This window comes from Daucus carota, chromosome 9 (genome assembly GCF_001625215.2).
Source record: "Daucus carota subsp. sativus chromosome 9, DH1 v3.0, whole genome shotgun sequence".
Lineage (NCBI taxonomy): Eukaryota > Viridiplantae > Streptophyta > Magnoliopsida > Apiales > Apiaceae > Daucus > Daucus carota.
Window position 1 is genome coordinate 45,631,003 of NC_030389.2, and position 19,367 is coordinate 45,650,369.

The 19,367-nt window shown below is 33.8% G+C and overlaps 5 protein-coding genes across 7 annotated transcripts; 3 read left to right on the forward strand and 2 right to left on the reverse strand.

The window, feature by feature from the left end:
• Positions 1 to 312: 312 nt before the first annotated feature.
• LOC108200595 (uncharacterized) lies at positions 313 to 4,368 on the reverse strand. Of its 3 annotated transcripts, XR_010287550.1 has the most exons (3): positions 3,908 to 4,367; positions 3,074 to 3,133; positions 313 to 766 (listed from the first exon to the last, which is right to left on the reverse strand). XR_010287550.1 is itself a non-coding variant. In XM_017368808.2 (2 exons), the coding sequence occupies exon 1, from the start codon at positions 4,289 to 4,291 to the stop codon at positions 3,908 to 3,910; it is 384 nt and encodes a 127-aa protein (XP_017224297.1). In that variant the 5' UTR covers positions 4,292 to 4,368; the 3' UTR covers positions 313 to 766. The 3 variants fall into 3 exon arrangements, 2 of the variants coding, with proteins under 2 accessions (XP_017224297.1, XP_063940436.1); XM_017368808.2 differs by lacking the exon at positions 3,074 to 3,133 and having other exon boundaries at positions 3,908 to 4,368; XM_064084366.1 differs by lacking the exon at positions 313 to 766 and having other exon boundaries at positions 1,213 to 3,133.
• On the forward strand, positions 766 to 3,072 carry LOC108200596 (65-kDa microtubule-associated protein 8-like). The gene is made up of 5 exons (XM_017368811.2): positions 766 to 968; positions 1,051 to 1,138; positions 1,541 to 1,614; positions 2,680 to 2,749; positions 2,934 to 3,072. Exons 1-5 carry the CDS (start codon positions 903 to 905, stop codon positions 2,963 to 2,965), a joined length of 330 nt encoding a protein of 109 aa, XP_017224300.1. The 5' UTR covers positions 766 to 902; the 3' UTR covers positions 2,966 to 3,072.
• Positions 4,369 to 6,264: 1,896 nt separating the features above from the next.
• On the forward strand, positions 6,265 to 9,133 carry LOC108200211 (mitochondrial import receptor subunit TOM20). Its single transcript, XM_017368277.2, has 6 exons — positions 6,265 to 6,512; positions 6,727 to 6,805; positions 6,899 to 7,068; positions 7,164 to 7,211; positions 7,347 to 7,430; positions 8,849 to 9,133. Exons 1-6 carry the CDS (start codon positions 6,414 to 6,416, stop codon positions 8,969 to 8,971), a joined length of 603 nt encoding a protein of 200 aa, XP_017223766.1. The 5' UTR covers positions 6,265 to 6,413; the 3' UTR covers positions 8,972 to 9,133.
• Positions 9,134 to 10,217: 1,084 nt separating this feature from the next.
• LOC108200263 (uncharacterized) lies at positions 10,218 to 15,837 on the reverse strand. Its single transcript, XM_017368360.2, has 3 exons — positions 15,698 to 15,837; positions 15,317 to 15,612; positions 10,218 to 10,451 (listed from the first exon to the last, which is right to left on the reverse strand). Exon 2 carries the CDS (start codon positions 15,594 to 15,596, stop codon positions 15,321 to 15,323), a length of 276 nt encoding a protein of 91 aa, XP_017223849.1. The 5' UTR covers positions 15,597 to 15,612; positions 15,698 to 15,837; the 3' UTR covers positions 10,218 to 10,451; positions 15,317 to 15,320.
• A 1,327-nt stretch (positions 15,838 to 17,164) lies between these two features.
• Positions 17,165 to 18,836, forward strand: LOC108200170 (chlorophyll a-b binding protein 7, chloroplastic). The gene is made up of 5 exons (XM_017368219.2): positions 17,165 to 17,423; positions 17,532 to 17,717; positions 17,831 to 17,868; positions 17,956 to 18,470; positions 18,656 to 18,836. The coding sequence occupies exons 1-5, from the start codon at positions 17,377 to 17,379 to the stop codon at positions 18,671 to 18,673; spliced, it is 804 nt and encodes a 267-aa protein (XP_017223708.1). The 5' UTR covers positions 17,165 to 17,376; the 3' UTR covers positions 18,674 to 18,836.
• Positions 18,837 to 19,367: the final 531 nt, after the last annotated feature.

Sequence of the window (19,367 nt, forward strand, 5' to 3'; positions counted from 1 at the left end):
ACGAAATTGGAAAATATAAATCTCTACTTGAGTAGTAGTATTGTTTACACGATACACTCGTGCAGTTATTGTATGAGACAGCAACTTCACACCCTTCAAAGGCAGTGATGTACTATCAGATAACCTTACAATGAAAGACGCGATCCGTACTTAAAACAATCACAACTGTGTCTCACACCTAAAATTCAGGTTTATTAAAGACAGAGATTGATCACATACATAACAGTTAAGCCCGGTGGAATGTTATGTCAGCAGCAGATTGGGTAGCTGCTTATATGTGATAATGATGCCAGAACTTGAAATAACAAGGAGTGAAAATTCATATGTATAGTATGATGTTGATCTTAATCAAAGACTATTAATATGACACGCCGCAAAGATGAGCATTAGTGTATTCATAGTAAATTCATACTATATGATCACCAAAAGAAAATCAAATCCTTGAAGCCAAAGCTTCACTGTCAGCAAACTTTGCAGATATTTTCCCATGTTACAAATTTGCTGTCAACATCATCTGCTGATATCTCAGATCCCAGAGGCCAGAAGTCTCACTATAGATATGATTCAGCAGGTTAGTACACTTGAGAGTCAGTATTTCACCATCACAATCTACACTTACAATGTTTTTCAAATATTGCAAGGCTGATATTCAAGTCAAGAGATCAGATCAACAAAAGCAACCAAGATGAAAGAGCTTTTCATAAAGAAAAAAAATAATTTGAGCTGGAGATTTGCAACCGGTCACACATGAAGATTCCTTCAAAACCTGAGATGGACAACATAATGAATTTAATCAACTCAGGTGAACCATCTTTATATTACAAACTTGTAATTTGTTTTTCTTAAAAAAAATAAAGCTGATAAACTGACAAGCATCTTAGAGGCATGGTGGGAAAGCTATAATGGAAAAGGTGGAGAATTGGATATTAGCACGAGATGAAGAGCGGTGGCTAGAAGAATACATGAAGGTCAGTTTTTTAATGATTGCCTATCATCCAGCCATGATACCAGTATAATGATTAATTTTTCCATTCCACAAATACTTTATAGGACGAGAATTGCTATTCAGTCAGCAGAGGCGCACACAAAAATCTGAAAAGAGCAGAACGTGCCCGGATTATGGTTAACAAAATTCCTAGTAAGGCCACTATTAATTTTAAAGTCAAGTATTGAAACATAGACACGACTACTTCCGAGATAGCATTTTGCTGGCAGTTCATTAATTGAAAAAATGTAAATGATAGAATGCAGATTATTTATGTAAATGATAGAATGCAGATAATTTATATTGCAAAATGTAATATCAAAATTTTGTGATGGATAAAAGCTAAAGCATTTCCTAAGTAGATATAGTACAGCAATTAGAACTGGAATGAGCTTGGCAAAATTCAAGGCGCTGCAAGTCCATGACACAAACTTAAGTACTACATAGGAGTATTCACATTGTACAGGAGTGTTAATAACCTGATCAGTGCTTGAATAAGTTTTGTAATGTGAACAATACTATGCAGAGTTTTGTAATTTGAACATCACTGTGCAGGTTTGATGGATTTGCTAAGAGCCAAAACTAAGAGCTGGGAACAAGAAAGAAATAAAGTTTTCCTATATGACCAGGTAATGCAATTATTTTAAAGTACTTAAGAACATACTAAGTGGATTATCTCTGAAACGATATCAATTTTAGCATGCACTCACTAAAAGAGAGGTATTCTAGATATTCATAGCCGAGGAGAAAGCTACCATTATGACAAACGCGCACTGTTATTGATAACTAAAGCGATGTTTCTAGGACCCCAATTCATTAACAACAATGTCCTTGTTCAAGCCTTAAATATAATATAAAAAATAATGTCTTAGTGATTTAGGACATAGTTAACCAACTTCAACTCCAACAATGTGCCTTATCCTTAATATATGTTTAATATTTTATTACTTCTCTTTCATCATTATAGTACAATATAAAGTAGAGAGAGAAAGGAGTGTGTATAAAAATTTATTGTAAAATATAGGATAGGGCAAGGACAGAGGTGCCTTATAAATTAGGCTTGAAGAGGTTGTCCCAGTGATATAAGGCATCACTAGGACATTGTTGGATCAACATTTTTCATCAAATGCCCTAAATTATGATTTAGAACATGTTATAAGGCATCTCTTGGACTTGCTCTAAGCACCTCACATTGATAAAGACTTCAGAGCAGCCCATTTAAATTCCTAAATACACAAAAAATCATAAAGCACACGTTCTAATGTTATTTCATCACACTCAGTTCAATAGTATTCATTAGAAGTGTGAAACACTGACATCAAAAAAGGTGGGCTGATCTAGTTTTCATACAAGGTTTGAACTTTGAACTCCAAAGTATTGATGAAATCTGGTTTATGGTATTGCACAATGATAGAAGTGCGAACTCGTTGCATAAGCAGAGACATTTACATAGTGTAAGTGTAAAACTAGTAAAAGAAGATCTTAACTGAAATATTGAGTTCAAAGCTTGTGTAAATAGTGATCATACTTGTTCACATGAAGGCAAAGTATGCATTCTGCAACCTTGTTCTTTACTTAAAAATTTATGTTCATTGCTGAGTCATCACAATATGCATATAACTAATAAGCTTCCAACTATGTGTGCTTCTATGCTATGGTAAACATGCTGATAAAAAATATATGTTCCTTATCAGATTCCTCTATTGGCAATGTTAGAACAATACAATGTGCTGAGAAAAGGAGGAGAAGAAGCAAAGGGAGAAGGTTTGAATATATTCTTAATATTGTTTAATAGATAAACACAAGCAAGAACCTCTATGTTTATATTTTTCATTGATAATTAGCAACTTATATATATGAATATGAATTATTAAATATAACAGATGATGACATCATAATTTTCACAAAATATCTGTTCTGTTTACTAATGATTGCTTAACTTTCATAGGAAAAGAAAAAGGTACAAAATTTGGAATTTGAACAAGAAAGTTTGTTCGGGCCCAGCCCAGGCACAAGCAATAGGCATCTTCCTAACAAAAGCATACATAGAAGCCATGGCAGCGCTGCGCCTCTAGACAGAGAACTTACTTTAAGTATACAACAATTTGGGATCAAGTAGCAACCATCCACCAACTCAAGGCATGCTCTCTACAAAGGAAGGAAATCAATTTAAGAAATTTACAGGCAGTACTACTGCTTATAAGGAAGAAACAATAACTATGGTCTCAACATATTCTGGGCCATTTTCCATCTGAATACGCAAAGTCATTTGTACAGATACACACAAAAAATAAAAATAAAATCATTGGAGGTGGCAGAGGATAGAGGGTGTTTGTCAACTCGGAGACTGATTTGCAGAAGAATGAATCACTTTGTTATAGATTTTAGTCAAAATAATCCTTGAGTTACGTTTAGGAATAAGATTGTAGCACTATGACAATCTTTTTCAAAATAGTCATGACAATCTTTTTTTTAAAGTACAGGTTTGAAAACGTAATAAGACCATCCTACAGAACGGGTCATCTACAATTACAAATAAATGGGTATGTTATGTCTATGATTATATGTGCCTACAAGTATCTCATTCTACTTGAAAATCTGCTAGTAGGCACAGAATCAAGAGATGAAGTTACTACCATGGTAAATATAACAAAATTTGTTTATACATTCATTGAAGTGAGTATGAGATTAGAATTTCAATTTTTTTAAATAATGTTTCCTCTCATTGCAGCTACGAGTCAATACATGTATTGACTTTCTATAGGAAACTTGAGCTAGAAAGTAACATACTTAACTGGCACAGAAGAGAAGTGACAACAAAGGCTTGATGCAATCTCATAGAAAATGATACTACATTAATAACACACATAAGCCATAAAATAAAAGATAAAAGCAAAGGGAAAACAGTGAAAGCATGAGGACCTAAGAAGCCGCCTTGTGAAAGATATGATCGATGCGGCGAGTGCGAGGTGGAAGCAGCTTATCATCGGAAGGGCGAGTTGGCAGTGGCGGTGATTTAGCAGAGGGCATTGGTAAGGAATCCAGGAGGAAATCAGAGGTAGGTTGGTGCCTTTTAACCGCAATTCTGAGGTAGTCCAGATTAACAGTCTTACGCTTCTTCTCAATGGCAACTAGAGCACATCTTTTGGCCAGTGATTCCATGAAGAGATCCAGTGAGCAGGATACGAGAAACAGAGCTTCTGAGTTTATTTTCTTGATGTCTTTGTCTAATTTCATCATCCTCTTTATCCGACCCGATGGAAATGTGGGTTGTATCGTCTCATTCTCATCCGCCTCCTCTCTCATTTTTCACGAGCTCACCGATGAACCCCAAATTGTCTGCAACTTAACTAGTATTAGCCTATTAGGGTTATAAATCGAGCGGGAGTTTTTTCCTCTTTTGGTGGAGGGAATTTTCTACTTTTCGTTTTTAACTATTTTCGTGTGGGGTTAATTTTCTATCTCATCACTATATTCGATCAAAATTTTCAGTTAGTTTACCGAATGAAAAAAACTTTCACTCAACTAATTGTATCATTTAAAACTTGCAAAAAAGTCATTTCGTTAGTCTCCGTTAAAAAATTAACGTGTTAATGTTCTATTTTATCACTATTTTGATCAAAAATTTCAATTGCCCTATTGAGCCTGCCAAAATGGACGGAGGGCCATCCTCCAAAACCTGTTAATACTCTTCATATGAAAACTTCTCCAGAGTAAGCAACCCTTATTTCTCAGTTCCTAGACTAACGAAGCAATGATAATAGAGCCTCAGACCCAAGTCGCATGCCATTAGCCAATGCACAGCGCTATCAAGAAACACCCCATGCTCGGTAGCCAATACACAACACTATCATCACGCACACAGAATCATACCCAAAACCATAAGTAACAAACTGACTTCATTTTCGAATAATACACAGGATATTCAACTGGGAAAACCGGTAACAACTTGTGCTTTCGAGTAGCGTAACAATTTGTGCTTTCAAGTAGCAGGGTTCACCAAAACAAGGCTAAGATTAGGAGGTTCAGGCTGGGAAATAGTTTTGAGAACACATGTATCAAGATATTCAGCAATTAAAAGCAAAATTAAGCCATCACAAGAAGCAAGAAAATGAGCATCACAATGTGTGAAAAGGTGATCGATAAAAGTAACAGAAGGATTATCAAAATCAAAGTCTGTATAACAGATACTAAAACAATCAATGGATCTGAAAAATATATGCAATTCCATCAAAATTAACGTTTGCCGTTAAAGTTAAAGATATAATTTAACGGTGACGAAATGTTTTTTAAACTTAATTATGTGATTGTAAGTTTTTAGATATTTTATTATTTAAATGAAAATTTTTTGACTCGGTAGGCTGACTGAAAGTTTTGGTTCAGTACAGTGATGAAATAGAGCATTAACCCTTTTTGCGAGCTAGATAATATTTGATGAATCAACTTATTAAGAATTTTCAATGGGGTCATCTAACTAAAAAATTATTAATCGTTCTTTAATAAATTAGCCTTTTCTTTATCTGAAAACAATTATAAAATGATCCAAAGATACAGAAAAACTAACATGTATCACTTTCTTAAACATAAAATGTTCTGGTTAAATATAAAAAAAAACTTAGAAAGTCATCATAAAACTTATACCAACAAATATTTTTTTCCCGTAGGGATGAATAAGTAAGAAAATGTGAAAATGTGACTTAAAACTAGTTATATAAAGTAAAACTCGTTTGATTTAACTCGATATGTTTTTATCGGTTCTCATATCAAAAAATGGTATATACTGGATAAACAATCATGATATTTCAGGGTAAAAGGACATTACATATCAAGGGTGAAAAGAATACACAACTAATCTATCTTTTAGGGTCTAAAAAAATGAGAAAAATACATCTTCAATAATAATTGTTAAGTTTACTCTCCGTTATATATCATTTTTATTGACTTCATCCGGATATAAGAGTTAATCGGAACATATTGGATTTGAAGAGTTAAATTGATCAAGTTAAAACATTAAACCCATATCGACACACATCCAAACAATGAATAAAAAAGCTCTTTAAGTTTATATTATAAGACGGATTTAGTCTTTCTTAAATTCTTATAAATTTATATGATTTTGTTTGAGAAAAATATTTATATGATTTTTGAAATACGATTCTTTATTTAGTTTCAAGGATTTGATATTTGATTGAAATATCATGCTATAATATAAAACATAGAATATGATATGAATGCAATTTTTGTGAGTTAAATAATGTATTTACAAGTCAATAACGAGTATGGACAATTTGATTAGTGAAATAAGTGGCCAAACAGGTCGCAGTGACAACAGCGGGTTTCTGCTCCTCTCTTAAAACCCTAGCTGTGAGTTTGGCTGCTACCACATATATATTATATACACAGAGAGAGAGAGAATCGAAGAGCAAGTATGGATCCCAATCAAGCTGACCTTGAACGACTGATGCTCTTCGAGCACGCTCGTATTACTGCCGAAGCCAATTACAATAAGAACCCCAACGATGCTGATGTTTGTTCTCTCTACCCTTTTCTCTCCATCCTATTTATACCGTCTTGTCTGTCTTTTTTTACCATATATTATCACTTGGCTATCTCATAAATTATCTGATCACTTGTCATTCTTCTTGTTATATAATTAATGTTTCTTTAATTTATTTATCTTGTTGCTTACTTGCTATTCAATTAGTGACTTCGTACTCAGTTGTAATTGTGTGCCTTTGCAGAACCTAACTAGATGGGGCGGTGCACTACTCGAATTATCTCAATTTGGCGGTATCACTGAATCTAAACAGATGATTAGGGGTATTCCTTTTACTTTTGTTGGTTGTCGGTCTACATATTCCTTGCCTTACTGCTTGCTCTTTTCTGTTCGTTGATTGGGGGCAAACTATGCAGATGCTGTTTCAAAGCTGGAGGAGGCTTTAGTTATCCATCCTAGAAAGCATGATGCTTTGTGGTGTTTAGGGAATGCATTTACTTCTCATGCTTTTTTGACTCTGGACATCAGCGATGCTCAGGTTTATTTTGACAAGGCATCTGAATGTTTCCAAAAAGCCGTAGACGAGGTGTACACCTTTATTTATTTTTTATTTTTTTATCATCTATTGCTTGTCGTAGTTCTCGATTGGAACCTGACATGGTTTATATGTTGTTGGTTTAGAGTCCAGGAAATGAACTCTATATTAAGTCCTTGGAAGCCACTGCTAAGGTATTTTATCTAATATGGGCCTGCTGCTGTTTTTATATTCCCGTTACACCTCATTTTTTTTTTTCTTCTGCATTGTTTTATGTATTCATATAGATGTGCTGCTAGTATTGCTTAACCCCTGAACATATCCCTTAGGCGCCAGAAATGCACATGGAGCTTCATAAGCATGGAGGATTTCAACAGGCTATGGCCGGAGGTTCCGCTACTACAAAAGCAGAGGTTTTATTATTACATTGCATATATTTTTCCTAGTAGCAGTACTATCACCCTTGGGAATTAAAGAAAGTTTTCTAGTTGCTGGCTCTGGGAGCATTGACAATGATGTCTAGTGGATCAAATTTTAATTTTTAATATGTGTGTGTGTGTGTGTGTGTGTTCATCAGTGGATCAAATCTTAATTTTTAATGTGTAAACACACACACACACACACATATCTCTGTGTGTGTATGTGTGTGTAAGATATAAATAAAAGGGGATCAAAAGGTACAGCCTTGCAGGTTTAGATTTCAAATGTAAAATTTTAAAGGGGGGGAGGCCCACGAGGGTGAGTGGTGCAGTAGAAGCAAAAGTTCTTCTCATCTTCTCTAACCCTTTGCAGTCACTAACAATATTTTTGGGCAAGAGTCAATTTCGTGTTGCCGAGTTAATTAATGTGTGTAAGGTACAATTATTAGAGGCCCGAAAAATAATACAAAAGACATGTTATAATCTAAAACATAATTTTCAAGATGGGGATGCGAGGCCCTCGGGTGAGTAGTTCACAATAAGAGAGCTCTTTTTCTCAACTTACTAAATCCTTTCCAACTAACTATATATGCAGGTAATAGTCAGTTGTTGCCAGGTTGATTCAACTTCTAAAGATAAACTAGCACTTTTGTAATGTCAATACAGAACTGGTTTCCTGTATAACACTTTTTGATCCACCTCATTTTTTTCTTAGCTTTTGACGAACAAAAATCAGTTTATCTTGCTGAATTTCATCCTTTTTGTTTGATAAAACACATCTCTTGGCCCTCTGAGCATCATCTTGAGAACTGTATTAAATCTCAAACATGGTGATTTTAGAGATCGGAGAATTTATTCAAATAATGGTTTGAAAGCAAAAAGAAATGGGTTGTTCTTTCGTCTATATGAGAGTTCAGTTGGCATCAATCTTGTTAGTTGCGGAAAGAGCTGTTGTCTGCTATGAATCTTATAGAAAATGTACTTCGGAACACGATGGAAAAGTATACAATGAAGCAATTTTTCAAGAAGTGTAGGAGAATGTCACTCTAAAAATTGAAGTTTTTTTTTTTTTTAATTAAATATTTATTGCCGCATTGGTTATAAACAATCACGATTTTTTTGTAGATATTTTTTTTTAGACTGCCACGTATGTGGTGGTCTTCCCTTCTCCAATTATTTGAAGGGCTAGCTAGCTCATGCTGGTTCTTTGTGCTTCGAGTATATATATTCTGCTTATTTACAGTTTCCTTTTTGTATCAGCTTATTACTTTCTTTGTGCAAACTGGAGCCTGTTTCTTATACTTGGTTCTCATTTTGAGGACCATTCTACACCCATTCCGCATCAAAGTTTACTTGTGTGTTGATTATAGAGGTCTTTTTTCTAATATTTATTTTTACCCATCATTTCCCAGCATTCAAAGAAGGCCGTGTCGAGTGATCTGAAGTATGATATATGCGGATGGATTATTCTTGTTGTAGGGATTGTTTCATGGGTTGCAATGGCAAAATCAAATGTTCCTCCAACTCCAAGATAAGAAGCCTTTATATATTGAAGTGGAAACTGTGTTTTGTTTGGTTAAGAAACTGTGTTTTGTATGGTCAAGTACTGGATCTGGAGCTTAAACCTTTAGCCCTATTTTAACTTTTCATATGTAATTTTATTTTCTGCCAGGATATAATAATGAATATTTACTTTCTTTTTTTTGTTATATATACCAGTTTATTGGTAACGTCTAATAATGTGTATGCCAGCCATGGTATATCACTTTGTTGGTCATATTGGTTTTGTTGTTTTTCTTTGAATCTTGAACTTTACCTGTATCCTCTCGTACTTATTCATCTGAGTTGCATATTGGTTTTTCACAGACTAGTGACTGTACAATTCGATACTTTTTCTTTGAATCTTGAACTTTACCTGTATCCTCTCGTACTAGTGACTGTACAGTCTGTGACGAGGCAATGAGGGTTGCTACTTGCCGATCTAAATACTTCCTGCATTATGCATAAAAAGTACAACAAAAAAATGTATGGGTAGTGACTATCCCATCACCTTCAAGGAAGTTCCTTGAGCACTTGATATCGTTATCAATATAAAACTTTTAAGCAAACAAGAAATAATTAACTTCTGCAGTTAACAACTTTTGATTCTCAATATTGCATAAGTGCATTCATGCTTCAGTTAGTTTTTGTGCACTTTCTGCCCCCAGCATGTGATTTTAATTCTGTGTCAAAAATAAGAATTGTTATGTTTCTATCAAAATAAAGAATATATAATAATGAAGTTAATTGCAAATTACTGTTTTTTAATCACTGGAGTACATAATTCCAATACTAGACATTTATTTGACTTTAATGAGAGCTTATATATTTTTTCAAGTTAGAACCAGAATCACGCAAAACATCCCAATGAGGTGGGAGCAAGGACCAAAAATAATTTCCCTCGGGGTAGATAAAATATGGGACAGAATGCGGCTGTTATGGGTAAGATTAAATATATACTGAACATGTACGGAAATCACAGTCGAATCCCCTGCGAACTGAGAAGCCTAATGCTCATCTGATCCAACCTTTTAACAAAGGGTATGTCTTCGGTTAAAATGCACAACTCAGGGTCTGCCCTCAGACAAATTGCGCCACCTAGAAAAAACCAACTTTTTGTTGCAAAAGAGAGGAGTTCCTAACTTTAGCCAAGCTAGAAAAAACCAAGGCTACTAACACAAATTGGAGTCTTCACGTTGTAAGAAAAAAGCCTGATAAAGTATGTAACTTGATCCTAAACGATTCACGAAAGAGCATGCCAATAAACAGTATACATCCAACCATAATACGGATTTTAGCTTCAGCACAGCCATTGTATAATCACTAATGGATGATTATTAACTTATATAATACACAGAAGTACAAGTTCATGCACCAAAAAAAAATAAAATAAAATCCAACAGCATCCAATTAACTTCACATGTATCAGTCCATTGGTCTTCCTCATCTTTCACTTCTCATCATATCACATAATACCTGCACAAGAAGAAAATTAGATTATGTCAAACTAGTATGTCCGGACATAAACATAGGAGAAGAAACACAAATACCGAAGTACAAGTGAGATACTCCCTCTGTCCCAAAATAGCTTTGACTTTTTTCACCTAATTTGAGGTGAAAAAAAACATTACTTCTACAAATTATTTTTCAAATTATCCTTTTCTGAATAAAAGTTTAACATCTATATTTTTATTCAGAAAAAGAAAATTTTGAAAATGTGTAGGAGTATGTTTTTTTACACCTTAAATTACGTGCACAAAGTCAAAATGACACTTATTTTGGGATACAGGGAGTATTATAGAAAGCACACAACTGAAAATTGGACTTGTTATTGCTGAACTCAGTCAAAAAGCCAACCTGTATTAGACATTAGGTGGTCTTTTTCTTTTTATGTGCGACTGATGAGAATCTTATACTAGTTACTTCCACAAAGGTTGTTTAATTTCTAAGAGAACACTACACACTATTTAGAGTTGGGTATGCATGGTGTAAAACAAGTATAAGAAGGGAAAAATAAGGGCCTGTTATAGTTGGAGAACATCATGCTAGTTACTAATTTCATATAGACGATTTGTGTTCTAAAAGCAACACTAGTTCAGAGTCTAGATTGCATGGTGCAGAACAAAGGAAGGAAAAATGAGTACCAAGAGCAGATTTTAAGTAACAAGTTCATCCACTCGTGCATATATTTTTTTTTTGACAAATATGGCTTATAGCCTTACAAATAAGTATCTGTTCTAAGATATTCTCGAGATGAGCCAGGGTCGAACCCAAGACCTGGGACGACAGAGGATAAGCCCTTAACCACTGGGCTATCCAACCGTGCTCCACTCGTGCATATATTAATTGTACTCATACATATATTAATTGTGATCAGTGCAAGAAGCAACTTGAGAACGGGAAGTTAAGGCGAGAAAAGTATCAGAGGGCTTTGAATTCCAAGGCCAATTATAATAAGCACATTAGTCCATATTTAAACAATATTATATCAAAAATAGTATGTGCAACATTGCGAATCTCCATAACACAATATAGTACTCCTGCCAGAAAAAAGAATTTAAAAATAAATATAAGGAAAATAAGAGCAAGCTATATAATGTACAGAGGTAACATTAACATATACTGCACGTGTCTAAATATTATAAAAAACGGCTAGTCTAGTGTGGTCACACACTAACAACCACTTTTTTATTTAAGTGGTGAATTTTTATTTGCTCCAATCTCATTAATAATGACGACCCCCTGCATGCACAAAAAATCTCCACCAATAAAAATCATCCACCTAGGTAAAAATTAGTTGTTAGCGTGTGCCCATGGGCAGACACTAGAAAGAACCTTTAAAGAAACTATTTTGCATTAATAATAATTATTAAATATAAATTTATTTGTCAAGTAAGACATTTAAAATTAAATTGAATTTATGTATAGACATTAAAGCAATATATATATATATATATATATGAGGGTTCGGTGGGTAACTCCCTAAGTTAGTAACCTAGGAACTAAAACGTGGGACTAACGACGTTAAGTGTTACTGTTTTTAGGTTTTGCTTATGTTGTTCAGTCGTGCAGTTTTTATCCCGTGTTCTTTATTTATTTTTAAATTTTAAATGCTTTTATCTTGAATAATTTGTATTCTATAAATTAGTTTATATATATATATATATATATTACATATTTTATAACGTTATATAATTTATTTCGTGTTTTGTAATTTTGAGTACCACATTATATATACGATTCTATTTTGGATTCTGTTCTGGATTCTATAATATTTCATAGTAATAATGTGGATAAAATTTGGATGTTTGATTTCATATATTAAGTTTTAATGGTGTTTAACTATATAATTAAAACCTTAACAAATCATTCTTTGTGAAAAATAAAATACTATGATAGTGTTCTGTGTTGTTTTTTTAAAGTGTTCTGTGTGGGGTGCAACCCATATATATATATATATATATATATATATATATATATATATATATATAGGCCAACATTCAAGAGAGGGACTCCTTATATGGAGTTACATAATGCGCCACTATAAATCATCAATTTTATTATGAATTGTGTTATAGAATACATATAAAACATGATTCTAATATAGAATACTATAAAATAAATCTATTTTAAGTAATTTAACACTTAAAATTTGATTAAAAAAGGTATATTTTCGAAACTGATTCTACAACAGAATAATTCTGGATGATTATTATTCTGTTATAGAATCATGTTGAGATATTGCATAATTTTAGATGATCTTTGGAATAAAAAAATTGTATAACTTCGTTTTTGGTTTAATAATCAAAATTTGCAATCATATTTCATAAAAAAATATAATAGAATATATATTTATAATGGTGTGCTACGTAACTCCATATAAGAGGGTATGCTATGGAGTGCTACCCTATATATATATATATATATATATATATATATATATATATATATATATATATATATATATATATCGTGACTCCACCTAAGCTAATCTTTTCCTTAGTTTATCATAATTTATTATATCCAAAATAAGTCATGCATCAACAATACAAACAAAACATGCGGTCTACATGGTAGAAGAAAATATGAAATATTGTACCCTAAAAGGCTATAAAGAGATAAATCGATGTTAACTACAAATTGAACAATTAATTAAGATATGAGATCTTAAACTACATTTTAAATGTAATATTTATCCCTATATATATATATATGTATGTATGTATCTTCTGATTTCACACACTTGACATAATAAAAATAATTAAAATTCATTGAGGACTGCAACATCTTTAAGAGACTCTTAGTTTACTATTTAGAGGTAAAGTGGAATTGCCTCATCTGGGTAAGGTAAATCACATACCCAACTGTACAAAAATAAACAAAACTGAAAAACAGTATAGGTGTATTAGATATCCAATATATATAACAATGAATACTAATCAAGACAACGAAACAAAACATTATTATATAACAGAATGTTCTAGGAAACAAAAATATATTTTTCTGCAACTAGGAACAAACAGTGTGCTCTACAGCTAGTAGCAAAATTGCTCAAAATTCACCTGCAGCAAAACGCTTCTATATTTATCAGTTAGTAATAAATAATGTCATCTGCACAATGTCGTCTTCTGCAGGATGTTATGCGTCCAAAAATTTGATGGTAAAAGAAGGGAAGAGTATGTTTTTCTCATGAGTAGCGAACATGTTAATGAAGGATGACATAGAAAGAATACATTAGAACATTTCAAATTTTATTTTAGATTGTTTTTAAGTAGCTTTAAGATGATTCCACATAGTTTATTACATTATCTTACCTATCAGCTATCATAAGTAAGATAATCTACCTTCACTTCTCACAATAAAAAAAATGGCTCTCAACAACCTAATGTGTGTTCATCTCCAACAGACCTTATACAATATTTTATTTTTATTATTAGCAATAGCACAATAGGGGGTCCTTGCTCACTTGGTTCATGCTTAGGTAGCCTGTATGGGTAAACCCATATATAGTGCCGTTTGGTTAAGGAAAAAACATATAACTCAAAACCCACAAGGTATGACGCAAAGGGGAGGTGGGAATGAATCAAGGCTACGAGGAATCCAATTTGTTTTTATTATTTTCTTTCCTATTTATATAATTACATGTAAATGTTAAATACATAATTAAATCAATGACTCAAATATATAAAATATCAATTAAATTCATATTTTTAAAAAATTAAAATTAATGACTCAAAAATATTTCAGATTGATAAAACAATTATCTTGATCTATACTCAATAGCAATTTTAACAAAGTGCTATATTAAAAATCAAGTACATAAGTTGATACAAATAAACAAGGTTGATAGTCTCTCCTTCTCCTCTCCCTCTCTATGTATACACACCTCTCTATATACACATGCAAACAAACATAAAGAATCACTGCTTCTGTTACCTTTGGGATAATGGTTGTGAAGTATAAGCCCACTCCCCGTTCGTGCCATCCATCAATCCCCCCTCCATGTCGAGAAAAGAAGATTACATGGATATTTGCATTTTTGAAAACGACTCGTTCGTGTGAATGTACTCCACAAAAACAAGGAGTACCTTTTCTAATTCATAATCTTACTTATTTATGTGATCCTTCGTAATTTAAATATATGCAGTAATATTTTAATATCTCATGTACATCTTTTTATACTATTTTGTAACTATCTTCTGTTGTAAACTCATTGCGTTTTATTATTTGTTAGCTTAACAATGATTTTTTGTTATACACGTAACAATGATGTTTTGTTATACGACCACCATAAAGGAGAACCCCGCTTATGGCTTAGTGATGCTAATCTTCACCATAGTTATCGGGAAAAAGCTTGTTCTTTGGAAGATCTATCTCGTGTCCTGTATTTTGACCAGAGAATCTAACAGAGACATCCTAAAAAAAAATTGTTCTTACAGAACCTTCCCTTCTACTGCAAAATGAACATGGATATACGACGACCGTGTCTAGATTTAGGTTTTTGTTTTGGGAGTCAAAGTGTTGTGTATTACGAGATCGGTGATAACGGTTACGTAGTGGTATGTGGTGGTGATATTATTGCATTTAAATGAATAGAAAGTGTAGCAAAATGGCTCTTTAGGCTCCCTAAATTAAAAAGTAAAATCTACAAATTAACAATCGAGACCTGCAAATTTACATGAAAGCCTTACTCCAATTTTACCAATAATAAAAAAAAAGTCAGGAAAGTGATTTAAATTCAGTCGGGAAATATTCAAGCAGGAGGACACGACATAAATATTTATAATAGGATTCAATTAGTAATCAAAAACCGAGATAGAGATAGAGATGGGGGAGCATACGGAATCAGGTGGAGGAGTTACTATTATCTTGAAGAAGATCATCATAGGGATCGCGACGACCAGGGACCTGGCTAATCTGAGAATCCCAGAAGATCTGAGAGTTATGCCTATCAAATGTCCAGAAACCATAAGGGCGAATAGGAAGGGCCCACATCTCTTTAGTCTTGGCGCACTTGTCCTTGAGAGTGTACAAATGCTCTCTAAACTTTCGATCCCTCTCACGAGGATCCTCCATCAATTTGAGTACCAGATTCTCGGCGAACTCCATTATAAACGCCATGTGATCTCCCTTTTCCCTATTCAAACACACAACACCACCAAACTCAAAACCCTAGACAACCAACAAGTTAAATTCAAGTAGAAAAGACGCTACGTCCTTACCAGTTATCCTCTTCGCACAAGGGTTACGAATTTGATAGATCTGACCTCACTGTAGGCTGATTGTATCGTATCCAATTATCCATCGCCTCATATGGGCCTCCAGCCCATTTTCCTTAGTAAAGTCCATCCAGAGTCCACACTGTTTTTGTATGCAATGTTTTGAATGTAAATCGATTTTTGGTATAAACCAAAATTATTTGTCTTTGATTTACACTAAAGTATATACCAACTCCACGCAAATTATTATTATTCTCTCTGCCTGCACCTTCTTTCTAAAAATAACAATTTTTTATTTATACAAAAATACTCCTGTCCGCTATGAATCGTTGGAGCATCTCCAACAACGTTGGTTATAACTGCTGGCTAAATTAGACTTGTAATATATTATGTAAAATCTGCTGAACCTGCAAGACATTGTGCTTCGATGATATTGACTATATTGGTTGGCTATAATTTAAAAATAGTATGTTATTAATATTTTATATTGTTAAAATAGAATATATCAGTTCAATATGGTAATAAATGATAGTGTAATATTCTTACAGACCTGTAGAGGTCGACAAATATAGCCATCCACAGGAGCTTGGCTAAAATTATAAAAAATGGATGAGTATGGTCGGAGTGGCATTTTTTCAGGTGTTTAGCTATATTTTTTGATTTTAATGTGTTAACTCATATTTTAGCTAAGGGATTCTTATGTTTGGAGACACTCTCAAAATATCTATGAACACTTAACTAATTTTTAGCACTCTTTTTCCTTTTCTATACAAAAATTGTAAAGTCCATACCCATCCAGATATAAATAAATCTGAAATAATTTTGAGTTGTCTAACATTTCTTATTTATATAGATAAATACATATTTTGGGAATGAAATATATTTTTCTAAGAAAACAAAATAAGTTTAAAAATGATATATTTCTACTCCACTTCTTTAATTTAAGCAAAAAGTCATTCTCCAAACACTTTATTAACTTATTTACTTCTCATTTATATTCCATTTCTTTAATTTAAACAAAAAATCATTTCAGCCCAATAATCCAATGAAACATGAAAAGTGTGCCTCCCTTAATTCTTAATCTCTAAAATTTTATATAGAGCTCTATTCCAAGAGTCGACGATTGATCGCGATTAATTACTAATCAATTCATGTTTCATAAATCATGGAACTGATTAAATTTTGATCATCATGATTTTACCAATTAAATCAGATATCCGCTTTTTATAATGATGTTCCACGCTCATTTTCTTTTTTACACACAACGACACATCTGTATATATTTAAAAACCGGGGTTGTGACAGCAGTAATTGTTGCTTCACTACCGGCCAGATGTATTTGTTGCTCCACGGCCTGAGTCAGGAAAATCACAAAATTGTCCCCTAAAAGATGTGGTGGCAAGAGTAAAATCAAAATGAATGGCGAGAGTGAGTCTCGTGGATGTGATCCACCAGCTCAAGATTACAAGTATACCAACACTGCTGGAACAGGTGAAGGTCCTGAAGGTCGTGGGACCTGAATGCAATTTCAATAGCCAATCAGACCTTCATTTCTAATATTCGATATCCATTTAGATAAACCAGTGACTTTAACAGCTTCTTCATGCCTGCAATTCCTCACATCTCATTTCACTCTCACAAGCACAAAAATTTATAATCTGTGTATTCAATATTTTGTCGACATGGCTACCACCTGCGCTGCTTCAGCCATTGCTTTCTCTTCCAACAGGCAAGCTCTTCTCCTCAAAATTTATTAATAACACACACTTCATTATATTCTACGTCTACATAATTATTTTGTTTTAATTTTCATAATCAATTTATCATCACATTTCAGTTCCCAAAAAACGGGAGCTATTGTGGGAACGACAAAGGCTTCTTTTCTTAGTGGAGGAAGTCTCCGATTGAGCAAATTAGCGGCACCTGTTAGAACAAGATCAATCACTACTGTTTGTGCTGTCGCTGACCCTGAAAGACCCATATGGTTCCCTGGAAGCACCCCTCCTGCATGGCTTGATGGCAGGTCTGCTGCTACTTTACCCCTATAATCCACTACTATCTTAATTCACACTACCAACACGCACAAGCATACTAATATTATGTTACTGAGGTTGACTCTTTCATTTTTATATGCAGTCTCCCAGGCGATTTTGGTTTCGATCCTCTTGGTCTTGGTAAACAAACAATCCAAATGTTGACTGCTTCAATCAGGATTTAACTTGTAAAGAAATAACTAACCTTTGCTGTCGTTTCTGATGCAGGATCTGATCCCGAGACTTTGAAGTGGAACCAGCAAGCAGAGATTGTACACTGCAGATGGGCAATGTTAGGTGCGGCAGGTATCTTCATACCTGAATTTCTGACGAAGATCGGAATTTTAAACACCCCATCATGGTACACAGCCGGTGAACAAGAGTACTTCACTGACAAAACCACTCTCTTTATTGTCGAGTTGATCTTTATTGGTTGGGCTGAGGGAAGACGGTGGGCAGACATACTCAAACCAGGGTGTGTAAACACTGACCCTATCTTCCCTAACAACAAGCTCACAGGAACAGATGTCGGCTACCCAGGTGGCTTGTGGTTTGACCCACTTGGCTGGGGCAGTGGTTCTCCTGAGAAGATCAGGGAGTTGAGGGTAAAGGAGATCAAAAATGGAAGATTGGCGATGTTAGCTGTCATGGGTGCCTGGTTCCAAGCCGAATATACTGGCACTGGACCTATTGACAACCTCTTTGCTCACCTAGCCGATCCTGGTCATGCCACAATATTTGCTGTAAGTAGCCATCCTCATTCTTCATAGTACTAAATTCCAGTCTTTAACATTAAAACATACCGAAAAAACGGACACATAAGCTGATACCCATATATAGGATTTAGGAATAATGATATGGCACATTCATACTCATCAACAAAATAACCCATTTAATTACTTGCTTGTTTTTTGATGTATTACTACAGGCTTTCAGCCCCAAGTGAGGAAACATGAGAGACATGTAACTGCAAATTTGTCACAAGAGCATCAACGATCTTCTACCACAAGGGTTTTAACATGTGCCTCAAGTGATGTTTCAGTTTCATGTAGTGTACAAATACTTCTTTGGATTTAAAAACATAACAAATTTGAAATAGTTGTTGGAAACTACATGCATCATTATAGTAGTCACTAGCATATATATTATTGATCATCAGTAGAAGTGAACTAACAGGAAGGGTAATGATTGGGTGATGTGCAAGCAAAGTAAAAGAACGGCCAGCATATTGAAATCAATGTCAGAAGGAAACAAATTCCTTGACATCGGAATATTATAGCATAGCATAACTAATTAACTAATGGCACAAACGTATACAACTGAATCCATAAATCTACTATGGCTTCATCAAACCTGATGAGACTCAACTGCTGGTTTTTCTTATCATATAAGCATTAAGCAAAATAATAGAAAACATCTAACCCCTGGAACAGTGAGCTACAGAAGATTTCTTGGTGTTATTTTAATCATAATGACATAATAGTGTCGAGTTACAAATTGTCAACCTAAGAGCATTCACATTCGGATCCCTATCCATGCTTCATCTCTGGATATAGGGAATTTGTAACATTTTATCTTAATTACACCCTCCATCCGACATCTGTTTTTTACATTTGTAAACATCTGTTTTTTAGGGAATA